The sequence below is a fragment of the Populus nigra genome, chromosome 2 (genome assembly GCF_951802175.1).
Source record: "Populus nigra chromosome 2, ddPopNigr1.1, whole genome shotgun sequence".
NCBI lineage: Eukaryota > Viridiplantae > Streptophyta > Magnoliopsida > Malpighiales > Salicaceae > Populus > Populus nigra.
This window is the reverse complement of record NC_084853.1, coordinates 43,881,143-43,898,352: the sequence shown is the minus strand read 5'-3', so window position 1 is coordinate 43,898,352 and position 17,210 is coordinate 43,881,143. Positions and strand designations below refer to the sequence as shown.

The 17,210-nt window shown below is 33.8% G+C and overlaps 3 protein-coding genes across 4 annotated transcripts; all 3 read left to right on the top strand.

Moving 5' to 3' along the window:
* The first annotated feature begins 1,330 nt into the window (after positions 1–1,330).
* On the top strand, positions 1,331–3,392 carry LOC133682282 ((+)-neomenthol dehydrogenase-like). The gene is made up of 5 exons (XM_062105564.1): positions 1,331–1,409; positions 1,488–1,737; positions 1,820–1,897; positions 2,167–2,343; positions 2,785–3,392. The coding sequence occupies exons 1-5, from the start codon at positions 1,375–1,377 to the stop codon at positions 3,163–3,165; spliced, it is 921 nt and encodes a 306-aa protein (XP_061961548.1). The 5' UTR covers positions 1,331–1,374; the 3' UTR covers positions 3,166–3,392.
* A 5,322-nt stretch (positions 3,393–8,714) lies between these two features.
* LOC133682281 (ABC transporter G family member 20-like) lies at positions 8,715–11,258 on the top strand. The gene has a single exon (XM_062105563.1). It carries the CDS (start codon positions 8,766–8,768, stop codon positions 11,004–11,006), a length of 2,241 nt encoding a protein of 746 aa, XP_061961547.1. The 5' UTR covers positions 8,715–8,765; the 3' UTR covers positions 11,007–11,258.
* A 653-nt stretch (positions 11,259–11,911) lies between these two features.
* On the top strand, positions 11,912–15,464 carry LOC133682629 (phosphomannomutase-like). Of its 2 annotated transcripts, none has more exons than XM_062106053.1 (12): positions 11,912–12,041; positions 12,201–12,289; positions 12,388–12,432; positions 12,541–12,607; positions 12,688–12,764; positions 12,898–12,933; positions 13,258–13,313; positions 13,446–13,545; positions 13,669–13,764; positions 13,873–13,962; positions 14,694–14,745; positions 15,191–15,464. In XM_062106053.1, the coding sequence occupies exons 2-12, from the start codon at positions 12,221–12,223 to the stop codon at positions 15,241–15,243; spliced, it is 741 nt and encodes a 246-aa protein (XP_061962037.1). In that variant the 5' UTR covers positions 11,912–12,041; positions 12,201–12,220; the 3' UTR covers positions 15,244–15,464. The 2 variants fall into 2 exon arrangements, with proteins under 2 accessions (XP_061962037.1, XP_061962038.1); XM_062106054.1 differs by lacking the exon at positions 11,912–12,041 and adding an exon at positions 12,062–12,084.
* Positions 15,465–17,210: the final 1,746 nt, after the last annotated feature.

The following is a 17,210-nucleotide window of genomic DNA, read 5'->3' as shown; positions in this document are numbered from 1 at the left end:
ATTATTAGCTGATTATATCAAATTTGATCCTCAAATTTTTGATTGCTATATATATTTTGTTTTGAATATTTATTTTTCAATTTCATCCCTTAGAATTTAATTTTTATATTAATTTTGGTCCTTATTTTTATAATTGTTATTTGCTTTTTCATTATTATTTTTTAATTGAAATTTTTTATCTATCAAATTTAGTACTCATTCTTTTGATTGTTACTTATTTTATTTGAAATAATTTATGAAATGTTAATTAATATTATTTTAATTTTTTCATCTTTTAAGTTTTTTATTTTTTAGATTTGATCTCTATTATTTTGATTATTATTTATTTTATTTGAGATAATTTATGAAATTATATTTTTTTCAATTTTATTCTCATTCAACTTTTTAATTTGTAAAATTTGTTCCTTATTATTTTAATAAACTTGAAAAAAATAAAACATTATTAAATTATTTTCCAGTTTATTTTTCATGACATAACCAAATATTGTAAAGAGTTTTCCAATTTATTTTCCTTTACACTACCAAACATTAAAAAGCAATTCACTTTTTTAAAATTTATTTTCTAAAAAAAATTATATTTCAACAAATAAATATGACCAAAATGTGTTCCCGGAAAAAAACTTGCCACGTGATATTAGGTAATGGGCCCTTGCATGATTTCTTGGCACCGTTCAAGATTCAGCATGATGTCCTTTGAATGTGTTCATGTCACTAGTGAATACGCATGCAAAAGCAAAAAAAACAAAATTCAAACTACATTATTTTGTCATTTTTCTAAACAATGCTAATTTCATTAAAAAAAAAAACACTCCAAAATCGTGCAAGATCAATAATGCATGCTGTCCTTTGAATATGTTCATGTCAGTGGTGAGTATATGGACACGCAATCAATTGTACATGAGTTATGAAAAGATAGGCTGTACCACTCCTCCAGAACCATTCATATACAAAATCTGATATGATATATATGCAATTATTTAATTATAAACATAAATAATCAAATATAAAATATAATGTGGATGGTCTTAAAATTTCATAACAAGTCCTTTTAAATGTGATTTCATGAAAGGAATTGTGTAATTTCTTTTCTAACCCTCAATTCCTTATGCATGTTTCTGAATTACGGGGTAGATATGATTAATTTCTGAATAGACTAATAAGTTTTACGTAATTATTAAATAGAAAAATTACTTTTCAAATTAACTAATTATAAGATTTTTGTAATAATATTTATTAATTATCTCATTCACGCGGCCACATGGGAAAGTGAAGACTGTAAGAATCTATTTAAATCTTCTTACAATCTGTTAAGAGAGTCATTAAGTTCTGAGTTCTTTTTAAAATCATCTCATAGCCATCTTCATATTTTCAGCCATGGCTCAAGAGTCCAGTACCATTCACGCAAAGAGGTGAATGTTATGCTTCTTTTTTTCTTCTTCTTCTTTCGTTAAGAAAATCCTGACTTCTTTAAAGTGTCTCTGTCTCAGGCATGCAGTTGTTACAGGAGCAGAAAAGGGGATTGGATATGAAATATGCAGGCAGTTAGCTTCTAAGGGGATTTTGGTGGTGTTAACAGCCATCGATGAGAAAATGGGTCTTGAAGCTGTTCAAAAGCTGAAAGACTCTGGTATCTCTGATGATCTTGTGGTTTTCCATCAACTTGACGTGGTTGATCTCAATAGTATCGCGTCGCTTGCTGAATTTGTGAAAACTAAATTTCGAAAACTTGATATCTTGGTATATATGAAGTAACGAATTTCTTGGATTGTAATCATCTGATTTTTTTTGTTTATCTCATAATTTTTGGAACCTTGTGCAGGTGAACAATGCTGGGATTAGTGGAGTTGCACTGAAGGCTGACGCTTTTAAAAGAGCCTTTGAACAAGCTGGTGATTTTGTAAGTCTTTATTTTGAAATGACTCCAAGAGGAGGACGCAAGTCATAAACTAATCACTATAGATCTTCTGAGAGGTCAATGCCTGTGCTGGCTATATTTACATGATAGACCAGGAATCAGACATTGACAATAATTGTTGCTTGTAATCATCATTTTGTGAATATTGAGTTATTTAGAATAGAAAATTAAGTAGATCTTACAATTGTTGTTGTGGATATGTTTTTTTTTGTAGCGTTAAAAAGGGTATAAATTCTTTTGTGTAAATGCAGCCAACTGGAAAGCAAGTGTGGGCTGAAATTGGGACTCAAAGTTATGAGATGGCAGAACAATGTGTGAAAACAAACTACTATGGCGCAAGAGGAATGGTAGAAGCACTTGCTCCCCTCCTACAGTTGTCTGATTCACCAAGGATCGTAAATGTCTCTTCCATGCTGGGGCTTTTAAAGGTACAGGACTGTCTTTCAAGAATGAAATCTTGGTACTTTGATCCAGATTGAAATTAGTAGTTTCTTATTTTGGAATTTGGCCGAGTTATCTCTCCCTTTTCGAGAAAACCTGAATTCAATTCAAGACCGGTTAATGTGAAGTAACGTTTCTATAACTTCTGACTATGAATTATCTTGCTTTCTGGATGGCAGTTTCCTAGAACACAACTCCTAGAAGAAACAATTTTCCTTGTCAATCTCTATGTGTCATATCTTTCCGAGCCTGGTAATTAAGTGCAAAGTACTTGTTTCCTGTGTTAGCTCCAAAGAATTAGCATTATAGGGACAGTCTTGTATCTACTATCCTTTGAATTTGTGTTTCATCTAGCACAGACTATAGCACGTAGTTGTAGCGTTTTTACATGCAGTCTAACCCAAGTTTTTCCTTGCTGTGCGGCTTAGAACATAAACCATGAATGGGCAAAAGGATTGCTGAATGATGTTGAAAATCTCGATGAAGATAGAGTAGATGAGGTTGTGAACGAGTTTCTTAAAGATTTTAAGGAAGATTTGCTGGAATCCAAAGGCTGGCCAACTTATCTGCCTGCCTATATTGTTTCTAAAGCTGCCATGAGTGCCTATACAAGGATTCTGGCCAAGAAGTACCCCAGTTTCTGCGTGAACTGTCTCTGCCCTGGCTATTGCAAGACTGACATAACTACCAATACAGGCATCTTCACCGCGTCTGAGGGAGCCGAAAATGCTGTGAGGCTGGCATTGCTGCCTGAAGGAGGGCCTTCTGGCTGTTTCTTTTCCCAGAAACAGATGCTGCCATGCTTTTGAATGAAGATGAATCATTATAATAACGGTGTACAAAGTGACAGCAAGACTTTGAAATTTTGCTGCTTGATGTATTTTCACTTCCAGGCAAGATAAACTGGAGTTATTGTCTGTGTGAGAGGTTGCATTTCATCTTCGTATTAAATAGCGGACCAGATTCATGTCTCATGGAATAAAATTCTGGTAATGCTCCAGTGAATAATATGGTAATTATTTAAACTCTTTTCCTCGGAATATGAATTGTTAATGTAGAAAGTTCATTAGGTGTGCTCTATTGTAAATTAATCCCCTCTTACAAAGACGCAGGATGTTCTTGTATAATAACACAAGGCTCAAGGCTCATAGAGATCTCAACTATGGTGCTATAAGAACAGCGGAGAGGTGGGGAAGATAGTGTAAAATAATAATAATTTTTTTTTATTAACAAATGATAAATACTTTTTATACTGAGAGATAAATTTTTGTGATATATTAATATTAATAAGAAATAAATATTTTTTATATAAGTATTAATGAGAGATAAAAGTGATTGAACTTAGGTGATACTAGTTACATGACTCGTGTGATCTCGCGAGTCAATTTCTTTTGCATAAAAAATATAAAAAAAATTAAGATCTAAAAATATTAGGTCTTTCTGCAAAACTATATCTAAAAGTCTTGAATTTGACTATAACATCTGACTCAAGAGTAATATTTGTAATATTAATAATAACATTAAACTTGCATGACCCAAATTTAAGTGAGTCTAGCTACAATACCAAACCCAATAGCCTTGGATGTGGGTCTGGCTGCAATGTTGTATCATAAAAGTGTGATAATTAAAAATAAAAAAAACATGAAGAAAAAAATTAATGAAGAAAATGAAAAAAAAATCTGAATTAACTGGGTTAACCCTTCAAATCAAGTTAACCCGTCAGACCTTGAATTCGTGTTATGAAAATTTAATAACTAAATAGAAAAAAAAATTGACGGGTTACCCAGAATTAACTGGGTTAACTTGTCAAACCCGGGATCTATGTCATGAAAGTTTGATAACTAAATAGAAAAAAATTTAACATTAACAAACTAAATTAAACAAAAAAAATGAATTAAAAAGGAAAAAAAATAAAAACAAATAAAAGGCATCAGCCGAGAACTAAATAGAAAAAAATTAATATTAATGAACTAAATTAAATAAAAAAATATTAATTAAAAAGAAAAAATAAAAGAAAAAAACTAATGAAGAAAAAGAAAAAAAAATCTAAATTAACTGGGTTAACCCGTCAAACCTGGGATCCGTGTCATGAAAGTTTGATAACTCAATAGGAAAAAAAAAATTTACGGGTTAACCCATTAAGCTTGGAATCCGTATCATGAAAATTTGATAACGAAATAAAAAAATTTAACATTAACAAACTAAATTAAACGAAAAAAATTAATTAAAAAGAAAAAATAGCAAAAAAAAATCTGAGTTAACCTGTCAAACCTGAGATCCGTGTAATGAAAGTTTGATAACTAAATAGAAAAAAATTGAATATTAACAAACTAAATTAAACAAAAGAAAAATCATATAAAAAAACAAAAAAACCCGAAAGGCATCGGCTTTTTTACTTTGAACTGCACTGTGCAATCCACAGTGAAAAACATAAAAAACCAAAAAAAAAATTAAAGGCCAAAGTGTTTTACTATGAACTGCACAGTGCGGTCCATAGTGAAACACTGAGTAATATTTATAATATTAATATTAAACTTGCATGATTCAAGTTTAAGTGAGTTTAACTGCAATATCAAACCCAATAACATTAGATGTGGGTGTGGTTGTAAGGTCGTGTCAAAAAAGTGTGATAGTTAAATAGATCAATTAAAAAAAACAAAAGAAAAAAAAATCAACATGAAGAAAAAAACTACTAAAGAAAAAAAAATCTAAATTAACTGGGTTAACCCTTCAAATCAGGTTAACCCATCAAACTTGAGATTCATGTCATGAAAGTTTGATAATTAAATATAATTTTTTTTTGACGGGTTAACCGGTCAAACCTAAGATTCATGTCATGAAAGTCTGATAAAATAAATAGAAAAAAATTAATCATTAAAAGAAAAAAAACTAAAAGCATCAGTATTTTACAATAGACTGCACTGTGCAGTATACATTAAAACACTTAAGCGTTTTAGTATAAAAAATTTTGACGGGTTGACCCCAAATTAACTGGGTTAACCTGTCAAAGCATGTTAACCCGTTAAACCCAGGATCAGAGTCATGAAAGTCTGATAACTAAATAGAAAAAAAAATAATCATTAAAAAAAAACTAAAGCATTAGTTAAAAGAAAAAAAATAGCTTTTTATTGTGAACTACACTGTACAGTTCATAATAAAACTAAAAAAAAGAAAAAAAATACACTAGAGCATTAATGTTTTATTATATACTACATTATACAGTTCAAAGTAAAACATTTATAAAACATTAATGCCTCTTAGTATATGCTCCAATGGCAATTGGCACGTGCTGGAGACCATGGGGTGCTAGCAATAGGCCCAATAACAAGGTCCACGGTCATAGTTTCAGTCCAATTCATGTTTTCAAAATTCTATTTTGGATTTGAGCATATGAAAAACAATTTTTTTTAAAATAATAATAAATATTTGATCCATCAGTTTATTAGGCCAACCCAACAATTTCCACATGGCAGATTAGACGACGAGGAATGCATAAATGATTAGAACACTTTAGAGTTTAAAATAGTCTTAATGACAAACCAGTAATATTTCGAGTTAGAGTTATTAAATTTCTGATTTATTATGTAAAGTTAAATTAATTATGTATAAATAATAGGATATAAAATGCAAATTTTTTAAATATAGAAAAAAAAACTAAATTTTACTTATATATATATATATATATATACACGACAGAAAAGTTGATTTGGGCACTAATTATACTTCCCTGGAAGGACTCCTAACAAACGTTTTCCAGTGCCCCCTTTCTTATTAACTTGTTAATAAATACAGTGTAATGATGAGGATTTCCGGCGCCAACTTCTGCTGGATCTCCATCCATCACATGGGAAAGCGACCAATCAGAGAATCTATTTAATTTTTCTTACAATCTGTTAAGAAAATTAAGTTCTGTATTTTTTAAAATTAGTTGGAAATTAATTTTAATGATTGAGTTTGAGATTTTATGAGTTATGATTTTAAAAGATTAATCTATATTTAAGATATTTTTTTAAATTTGTTTGATTTTTTTATATATTTAAATTAGAGTTTTTTTATATATTATTAAATTAATTGAATTTATTAAATTTTGTTGACTCAATAACCTAAATCTTGAAATTTTTTTTTAGAAATCTTAGCATTACCTGCATATTTTTCTTTTTACACTTAGAAAAATTTAACTTGGCTTGCGGCTTTGTATCAGCCACTAATATGGGTTTACCCGAGCACTTTTATTGGGTCTCTTTTTTATATACAAGTATTTTTTTTTCATTTTCGGCGTTCAAGATTTGATTTATTGTAATTAAGCTTTCTAATTTGTTTTGATATGAGTTCCATGATTTTATCACGATTTCATACCCTAAATCACGAGTTTTATATGTTAATTATGGTTGGCTTAGGTTAGTCCAATATACTATTATCTTAATATTTTTTTTTAAAAAAACATGAAATATCATATATCACACTTTAAATATTTTAAAAGTGTTTCGGCTTGCCTGCATCAAAATTTCCACTTCCTAACATCTTAATATTTTTTTAAGATTGGAAAAAAATATTTGACCCATGACATAACACCATGACATAACACGGATAAAAAAAATCTATTTCAAACTATACATCATCACCAACAAAAATGCTGTGCACTTATATATAGTATATGAATTAACACTGATCGATTATAAAATTCAAGAGGCGTTTGATGAATAATTGTAGTTTTTGGTACTTAATTTAACCATTTTCCACTTTGCCTGTTGCACGACATGAATTTGGTGAACCTACTAATGATTTGTTGATTTTCTTGCATGCAGAGTTTGGAGATAGCTATCAGCGCAATCAGGATATTATCCATTAATTTGACATAGTGGACGTCGTTTTCTTGCATCTATATATGATATTTTGATGGTTGATTTTATTGGTCAATGCAGCCTGTGGAATAGACAATCCATAGTATTTATTTACTCATGAGTTTTGTTTTGCAAAACCCACTTGTTTATGTTAAACCATTAATTATCGTGGTTGTTCAACGAGTTGATCCTTTAAAAATCTACCAACTTATTAAATTTGAGTTGATGGATTTGATTCAATCGAAGCTTAACCATGTAAGAAATTAAAAATCTTTGACTCTTTTTTTAATATTTTTATGTTATAGTGAAAAAATAGGAGGGGAAACCTAATTTATGGATAGAAAATGATCCATAGATTGACTCTGTGACTTGTGTAGGTGGTCGAGATGGGACTAAAATCAGCCTTGACAACTATACGTTAAACATTCGGAGACCCACAGACAATAAAAATATATAAATGGGAAGAAGAATGCATCGCTTTCATCTCGATGTTTAGACAGTTCTTCAATCTCTCAGGCACTTCATCAGGAGTTCACAGTAGATATAACATCCTTACCTAACACTCCCATGAAAGACCAATGATGTAATATAAAATATGCATGGGATTGGAGCAAGGTGGTGAGAAAAGTCGAATCACCGCGCTCGCTGGGGGGGTTTCGTGAAGCAATGAAGACGTGTAGAAAATGGATTAGGAAGTGTAGGTTCACCTCTCAGCTAGACAAGGAGCCTAAATTGTCTAAGCAGTGAGGAGCGGAGAGAAAAAGAAGGATCAAAGAAAGGTCAGCAAATACACGGAATGATGAATTGTATACGTCTGATTAATTAAATTGAGATTTCTTGTTATAGATAGGCAATAAGATGTTGATGCAGCCCTTTTGTCTTAGTCGATGCATTTGCTTCTGGAACTAGGATCATCTTGCTGGCAACCAACCTGAGAGTTTCCAGAAAGTGGACATTGTTGTAGCAAGAAGAAACAATTCGTGATAGGGGTTTTTTGCTTGATCTTGACTTCCCACCAAATTAATAATTGGTTGTTGAAATTAATCTCTTTTTTTAGGGATTTATTTACCAGAGATTCTCCATTTATATAAATTCAGAAAAAAAATTAATTATCCTAGTTTGGTATATGTACATAATGCTGGTTGAGGTTTTTTATGTTCTTCTCTATTATGTTTTGTCGCAAGATTAAATCTAAGTTATTCAAATTAAAATACAAGGCATGATTTAGTGTTTAATAAAAACAAAAACAAAAACACTTGATTTTATATATGGTTTTGGACTTTAAACATTTACTTGGATCAACTAATTAATTAATTAATTAATTAATTATATATATATATATATATAATAAATATATAAAATAATATGGTTTGGTGCCTCGTGTGTATAATCAATTCAGTACTTGAGTGAGTTTTTTTTTGGCTGCTCTATACAACTTTTTCTCACCTACTTTATACTCCACACCATGGTTGGACGCTTGATACACCAAACATACTAACCCCTTCCCCCCTCCCTCTCTATAAATCTTCTGCAAAAGGGTGGTGCAACTACAGACCGAACATTCAGAAATGTCCGGTTTAGGATATCCAAACATGTCACAAGGAGAAGGTTTTTTTCCCGGTGACAACAACCTGCCACTCTTTAACCATAACAACCGAATGGAGCTCCAACAATATCCTAGAAGATCCAAACCTTCTCTTTCTCCTACTCTTGGTGAGCTCCTAAAGCGTGTAGAAGATGCGCAAAGCGACACCTCCATTGACAGCACTCCTGTCCATCATCAAGCCCTTGAGCTAGGCTATGCCTGTAGCTCTATGCCACCATCGAGCCCCTTTGTTCTTTCTTTTAACAACTTAACATACAGTGTCAAAGTTGGCCAAAATATGCCGTTTCCAGTCTGTGGAAAGGAGGACTTGTCACATGGTTCTTCAGAGACAGCTAGCATGAAGGTTTTGTTGAATGATATATCAGGAGAAGCGAGAGAGGGGGAAATTATGGCTGTTCTTGGGGCTAGCGGGTCCGGAAAATCCACATTGATTGATGCACTTGCTGACCGAATTGCAAAGGAGAGCTTGAAAGGGTCTGTGACTTTGAATGGTGAGGTCTTGGAGTCAAGGCTATTGAAAGTGATATCTGCTTATGTGATGCAAGATGATCTTTTGTTTCCTATGCTTACTGTGGAAGAGACACTGATGTTCTCGGCCGAATTCAGGCTTCCCCGCTCCCTCTCCAGGTCAAAAAAGAAAGCAAGAGTTCAGGCCTTGATCGATCAGTTAGGCTTGCGGAATGCAGCCAATACTGTGATTGGAGATGAAGGACATAGAGGCGTGTCAGGAGGTGAAAGAAGAAGAGTTTCTATTGGAACTGACATTGTTCATGACCCGATTCTCTTGTTTCTTGATGAGCCAACTTCAGGGCTTGATTCAACTAGTGCTTTTATGGTTGTTAAGGTTTTGCAGCGCATCGCACGAAGCGGAAGCATTGTGATCATGTCCGTGCACCAACCAAGTTACAGAATCTTGACCGTACTTGACAGTTTGATCTTTCTTTCACATGGACAAACAGTATATGGTGGCTCTCCAGGAGGTCTTCCAGATTTCTTTGGTCAGTTTGGACATCCAATTCCTGAGAACGAGAACCGAACTGAGTTTGCGCTGGATTTGATTCGTGAACTTGAAGAAGCTCCTGATGGAACCAAGACCCTAGTTGAATTCAACAAGACATGGCAAACCAAGAAAAATCCCACGAACACAACCTGCAATGTATCCAAGCTTTCACTCAAGGACGCAATAAGTGCCAGCATTTCGAGAGGCAAACTGGTCTCCGGTGCCCCAAATAATTCAAACTTGACATCTTCAGTTCCAACCTTTGCCAATCCACTCTGGGCTGAAATGATGGTTATAAGCAAAAGATCATTACTCAATGCAAAAAGAATGCCTGAATTGTTTGGAATTCGCCTTGGCGCTGTTCTTGTTACAGGTATAATCTTGGCTACCGTTTTCTATCATCTTGACAACTCTCCCAGAGGTGCGCAAGAGCGATTGGGCTTCTTTGCTTTCGCCATGTCCACTACTTACTACACCTGTGCAGAATCTATCCCTGCCTTTCTCCAAGAACGTTATATTTTCATGAGAGAAACCGCCTACAATGCTTATCGCCGCTCTTCATACGTTCTTGCTCACTCTCTAATCTCAATTCCCTCTCTGATCGTACTTTCTATTGCCTTTGCTGCAACAACATTCTGGGCTGTAGGACTTGATGGTGGGTTTTCTGGGTTCTGCTTCTACTTCTTCGCAATCTTGTCTGCATTTTGGGCTGGAAGTTCGTTTGTTACTTTTCTTTCAGGTGTTGTCTCTCATGTTATGCTGGGTTTCACCATTGTGGTTGCCATCTTGGCATACTTTCTTCTCTTCAGTGGATTCTTCATCTCTCGAGACCGAGTCCCATCGTACTGGATATGGTTTCACTATATATCTCTGGTGAAATATCCATATGAGGCAGCTCTGCAAAATGAATTTCATGATCCAACAAAATGTTTTGTTAGGGGTGTGCAAATGTTTGACACCACACCTCTTGCTGCGGTGCCATTGTCGTTGAAATTGAATATGTTGAAGAGCATTAGCAGCACTTTGGGCATGAACATTACAGGCAACACTTGTGTAGTCACAGGAACAGATATTCTAAGGCAACAAGGGATAACACAAATAAGCAAATGGAATTGCTTGTGGGTCACTATTGCTTGGGGGTTTTTCTTCAGGATTCTTTTTTATTTTGCTTTGTTGTTGGGCAGCAAGAACAAGAGGAGGTAAATAGGATAAATTTTATGGGTCTTTAACAAGAATGGAGCTACCAAAGAACATGATGGTGAGGGATTCTTCTAGTTATTGATCACCGTAAAATTTATTGGTGGTTCTTGGCTTCTGCACCCAAAAAAAAAATTAAGGCAATCATACAGTTTTCTTTCTTTCTTCCCTCGTATACTTAGGAGGCTTATTTTGTATTTGTTCCTTTACCATTCAGAAAAGTATCTTTCTTAAATTTCATGTTCAAATTTGATGTAATTCAAATCAGTATAGAACAAGGCTGGCCATGGAAGATTCAATAAACTTTGTAAAGATCATGCTACCACTGATTTCCGAAACATTAATAAGGACTTCGTCCAATTACTAGGTCAAAGGATAAGGATTCTTCAAAAAACTGGAAGGAAATTAATGGTTTTTCTTGTTCATATTGATATAATTTGCTAAAGCTATAGCAAAAGTCAAAAGCATGACGCCGGCTGGAAATCTGTGCAAGTAAACAATGCAGGGATCATCAGAAGCATTTGGACTCTGATGCTCTAGCTGCTTCAAGAATTTCTGCAGATGGGGAGGGGGGCGTGGTCGGAGCACAATTATTAAACCCTGCTAGCTCAGTAGGCCAACCCAAATCTTGAACTAGATTGGGTTTTAAAAAACAAATATTTAGGAATTGACTGAGTCAATCTGTTTAATTTGTGACTCAGGTCTTGAACCAGCTGAGTCTAGCCATATTTCATTGCCATGGGTAACATAAGCTAGCTTAAATCAATGACATAAAGTTGCATATCAAACCTTTTGACATAAATTTTTATTTTGTGAACAAAACATTATACAGTCCACACACCTAATTCGTCAAGCCATATTATTTAATTAAGGTTCTTAATTTATCAAATTTATTTCTTATATGAAAGCTATTTTTCAGTTCCTTTGTCATCATGCAATTAAAATCAGTCAAAACTCATTTTTGGCACAACTTTGCATCTGCCATAAATTCCACTCCTCGCACTTTTGACTCCTCTCTCTCTTTACTTCGTTTTGCTGAAGGTTCTCCACTCTCTCTCTCTCTCTCTCTCTTGCTCTGCGTTTGGTAGCAGCCTCCATTCTTTAATCTGAGTCTCCAATTGCATTACATGCTTCCAAACATACCTTTTTATTTGATTTTTCAAGTTTTGAACTTTCTTCTCTTTGTGAATTGGATGACAGGATAATTTGTAGAGACTTTAATGGCCGTGAGAAAACCTGGTTTAATTGCTCTATTTGATCTTGATGACACTCTCACTGCTCCAAGGAAGGTATTAATTAAAAAAAAAAACATTGTCAGCGTAAAATAAGAATAAATATCAAATTAGTTCACCCATTGAAATTGACTTTTCTTCAATTCAAATTCCAGGAAGCCACCCCTAGTATGATAGAGTTCGTCAAGGAACTCCGAAAGGTATTAATTATATTTATTTTTAGCACTAAAAAAACGGGTTGTTCTTTTTTTATGTAGTCTTTGCCCCTCGTACAGGGATGGAGAGTTAAAGAGTATTGGTAAATGCAGGTTGTTGCTATAGGAGTGGTGGGTGGATCTGATCTCTCTAAGATATCAGAACAGCTTGGAAAGACAGGTTTGAGCTTACTAAGGTTTTAAAGCTATTTTTCCGGAGTTTAAGGGGAGTTAGTAATTGTTGTATTCTTGGCTCTGCAGTTATTAACGACTATGATTATGTATTTTCTGAAAATGGGCTTGTTGCTCACAAAGATGGGAAGCTTATCGGCACCCAGGTACAGTTTGAGATGGAGATTTGAAACACTTGAGCTCAGTATTAGATCTGTTTCTTTTTTCCTTAAAATACTAGCTGCCAGTTACTTGTTAACTTGTTTTTCGAAATTACTGTGTATAATTCTCCTTTTCCAGAGCTTGAAGTCATTTCTTGGAGATGAGAAGCTCAAGGTGAGATCTTTTGCTCATTATACAAGAATAATCTAAGATTGCTTGTCTAGAAATGGTGTTGTTTAATGACGAATCCATTTAAGTGGGGTTCTGAAAGAGATGACTCGTAAAAGCATTAATGTTTGCAGATTACTTGTCTGAGACTACAACAAGAACAAGATCATCTAGGATAAATTGAATAGTGTAGGGAATAGTGTCTTTTCACCGAGGATGCTGACTTGCAGCGCCGAGACTCGCATCCCATTGAGATAATTAAAAAAAGGGATGTTTTGGCATAGTAATTATATCGATTTTTTTTCTGATAAATTTTTAATGAATCTGCAGGAATTTATAAACTTCACACTTCATTATATTGCTGACTTGGATATCCCCATAAAAAGGTAAGTGAATTCAGAGCTTGAAAGCCAATTTTTTTAAAGCTCATCCGGCTGAATATTGCAAAGATGCTCAATAAGACCTTTTTGTTTTCCAATGACTTCTTTTTTATACAAGTTTTCCAATAATTTCTAAAGGGGAACATTTATAGAATTACGAAGTGGGATGCTTAATGTGTCACCAATTGGACGGAACTGCAGCCAAGAAGAAAGAGATGAATTTGAAAAGTATGACACGGTAAGAAAAGACTTGGTTAGAATTTGAACAAAACAAATATTATTGGAAGCTATTGGGTTCATATTCTGGACTCTTTGTATAGTTGATGTTAGTGCTGAAAAACTGAACAAATTGAGTTCTCAGGTTCATAACATACGCCCAAAAATGATATCTGTGCTGCGTGAAAAGTTGGCTCACCTTAACCTCACGTTTTCAATAGGGGGACAGATAAGCTTTGATGTAAGTTCCATGTTAACTAGCTTATGATGATTCTTGAATGCAACAATCAGAAGGCGGGTTTGGAAGATTGGCATCATATTCATTATTGGTGCGAGATGCTTGTAACAGGTTTTCCCTCAAGGCTGGGACAAGACATACTGTTTGAGATACCTTGACGAGTTCAGTGAAATTCACTTCTTTGGTGACAAAACCTACAAGGTTATCCTCTTATTATATTTCTTGCTTTGTGTTTTTAATTAATGAAAATCAACAACAATTACCTTATTTGCAGTCACTAATAATGTGTATGTTTTCTTCAAAGTTACCTTCCTTTTGTTGGGACTTCATATTTTATAAATTATGTTGTGTTTCAAAGATAACTTGTTAATGGGCATCATTCCTGCTACTGTAGGGCCCCTCAAACTTAATTATGAATTGCTCCTTGGATTTCTGGTGCTAATGTTAGTCATTTTGTTAAGTGAAACATCAACTGAGGGGAAAACCTCAAAGAATAACCAAATAATTGGTGTAAAGAGTCTGAGTTTCATTAACTGACGGATAATGTTTAGAGTTGCAACTGTGTGGACTTGCTGCTATTTGTAAGCTAATGGGCTAGTCTTGAGTTATTCTGGACTGATTATGACAATTTCTGAGGATTGTACTGGAAGAGTTGCATTGATTTGGAAAACAATGGATTTTCACTTTTTGTATCTAGTTATATCCTCAAAGCAGAAGATATTCGTGATTTCCCACGGTATATACTTGTTCTCTATATTATAAAGTAACCTTAGGAAATTCAGGCTTGGTCCGCATTCCTGCATATATCGTGTGTTGCTTTCACTGGCATTCTAATGTCCATATGCAATTGGAGATGTGATTCTAATTGTAGCATTCTATAATTCTTCTTTATCATTGAATTCCTGGATTTATTGGATTTTTTATTTGAGCAGGGGGGAAACGATCATGAGATTTATGAATCAGAACGAACTGTGGGTCATACAGGTCAGAAAAAGATTTCATCTCCAACCTATTTACTGGCATCTCAAGGTTTCATATTCAATATGATGCAGCATCAGAATAAATAAAATCAAAACAGCTTAAAATATAAGTTAACTCAACTAGTTATATTTTTTGTTCACGTGGGAGAGTAGGGAATTAAAGATTGGTCTCTAAAGTTGGACTTCACCTATAACATTGTGAAGTTTGGGGGTGGTTATCCCGGACGCTTCAGCTGTCATTACTGCATTCAAACAATAACATTTAGCTGCATATTTTTGTCTTATACAAAGTCACTATGATACATCCAAATGCCATGTGAAGCAAAAAACTCATTCCAGATGCAATTAATCTAAATGGATGGTCTTATTTCCCATTTTTATTAAAGTATGCTTAAACGTTAATGCAGCTGTATTGAATAGTTTCGATTTTATGGCTATTTTATCTGCAGTTACCAGCCCTGATGATACAGTGGAGCAGTGTAAAGCCCTCTTCTTTGCCTGAGCTCATGGCTGTTATTTTGTTTCAACTCTGTGTTGCATTTGTATTTTATCCATGAGAATAAGCGCAAAATATAAATTCCCAATTGAATGTATTATTTTATGAACAATTAAGACGTGATGGAGAGATATCCATTTATCACATGTAATTGTTTAACCTCGACTCCTATTTATATGCATTTATGAGAATGGGAATTTTACCAGCAGTCAGCTTGGAGACTGAAATGCCTTCGTGTGTGCTCTTTTTCCTCGTTTATCTTCTTGTGTTGTTGCCTAAGCAAACCTAAAGCAATCGTTATGGAAATCGTAATTTGTTTTTTAAGCCTGGAAAATTTAATTTCTTATCTAAATTGTATATATTTTTCATTTATTTTTCTATGAGATGGAGGTAAATAAATTTGAATTTTATTTGTAGCTTAAACCGAAATCCTATGATTATTTTTTCTTCCATCTTCTGTAGCTGCAATGATCAACGGTGTGCTTTTCAAAGTGGTATATGGTGCACAATGTTGATTTTACCAAACATAAAAATAGTTTTTGTACCGTGAAAACTGATTATAATATTTAAAAAAAGGGAATTGAATTAAAATTAATAACTGAACTAAATAAGAAAAAACCAAGAAAAATTGAAATCAAACCCATTAGAAATTACAAAAAAAAAAACCTAAAAAACAATAAAGTTTTTGGTTTTTAGTATAAAATAATAGAACTAAAACTAAACGGTTGGGTTTTAGTTTTTGTTCTAAAATAACCGAACCGAACCGAAACCGGTCGATTTGAATAGATTTTGGTTTTTTTTAATTTGATTTGGTTATTTTGTAGGGTAAAAACCAAATCAAAACGAAAATGATCACTCCTAGTTATTAGGGTCCTAATCGCAATGCATATTAATTTTGGGGTCAATTGGTTCTAACTGATTATTTTTATCAAATGATTTTGCACAAATCAGCTCCTTCTGTTCTCAAATTACGAAGCTGCTATTTCCAGGTGGCTCCATACAAAAGAATTCGGAGAGTTGCATTTATTGCTGCAATACCCAAGAATCCGTCTGGCAAGATTCTCCGAAAGGATCTTATGAAGCTCGCAACCTCCAAGCTATGAATGCTTCAGGCTTATGCAAGATCATAATAAGTAGAGGCTTCTGCAAGATCATAATAAGTAGAGCAGGCGTGCATGGTCAGCTACAATGTTCATGTTTATATAGCTAATAAAACTTCTCAATAGTTTATTTTATTAAGAATTATGATCCGTTCTTTTTTCTTGTTTTGATGACGCAACATTACAGTGCGTATAAATACTAGGGTTCTTTCTGTAAAAAAAAATGTAATTCAATAATCTGAATAAAAAATAACACATCAGATTTTTTTTTTTTTGAGAAAACTATATCCTGGCTTAAGATTTAAAGCTGTTGAAGGGTCTTGCACGAGAACTACAAAGCGAAGAAAGACAAAATTAGAAAGGACTTCAAAACCAGAACATGGCCTTCTCTGAAATTTTGCTGCAGTCTCGAGTCACTTGCAGGAGAACTCCTGGAAACTTCGGAAAGGCCATCCATCTCAGAATTCTAGGCTCCTGAAAGAGACAAGGAATTTTAGGCTCGTCAGGAATTTGCTTGGGTCGATATCAAACAGCCAAAATAGTAATCCCCCGAGGCCAAAAACCGTCGGCTTGCAGAGCACAAGGCAACAGGAGGGCAGCCACCGTATTTGAGTTTGCACGTCTAGCAAATAAACTGTGATATTCAAGAAAGACGCCTCGCTAAGAACTTCTAGTCATCTTCTTCACCTTTTTTAACCTCATGTAAGACAGCTTCGTCATCAATACATTGACTTCCTATTCAGCTTCAATGTCCCATTTTCTCTATCCAAAAAGAATTCCCATCACATGGCACAAAATTAGTCAAAATTAACAAGGAATTTGTAACTTGTGGTTGTTTCAGGAGTCTACAAGGGTATTGGATTTGTTATATGT

Bases quoted from the DNA above. Each gene is read 5' to 3' on its own strand.
- LOC133682282 (XM_062105564.1), top strand. From the start codon at position 1,375: ATGGCTCAAGAGTCCAGTACCATTCACGCAAAGAG. The intron at 1,410-1,487 runs GTGAATGTTATG...TCTCTGTCTCAG, and splicing joins AGTACCATTCACGCAAAGAG to GCATGCAGTTGTTACAGGAG. The intron at 1,738-1,819 runs GTATATATGAAG...AACCTTGTGCAG, and splicing joins TTCGAAAACTTGATATCTTG to GTGAACAATGCTGGGATTAG.
- LOC133682281 (XM_062105563.1), top strand. From the start codon at position 8,766: ATGTCCGGTTTAGGATATCCAAACATGTCACAAGGAGAAGGTTTTTTT.
- LOC133682629 (XM_062106053.1), top strand. From the start codon at position 12,221: ATGGCCGTGAGAAAACCTGGTTTAATTGCTCTATTTGATCTTGATGAC. The intron at 12,765-12,897 runs GTACAGTTTGAG...CTCCTTTTCCAG, and splicing joins GGAAGCTTATCGGCACCCAG to AGCTTGAAGTCATTTCTTGG. The intron at 13,546-13,668 runs GTAAGAAAAGAC...TTGAGTTCTCAG, and splicing joins AATTTGAAAAGTATGACACG to GTTCATAACATACGCCCAAA.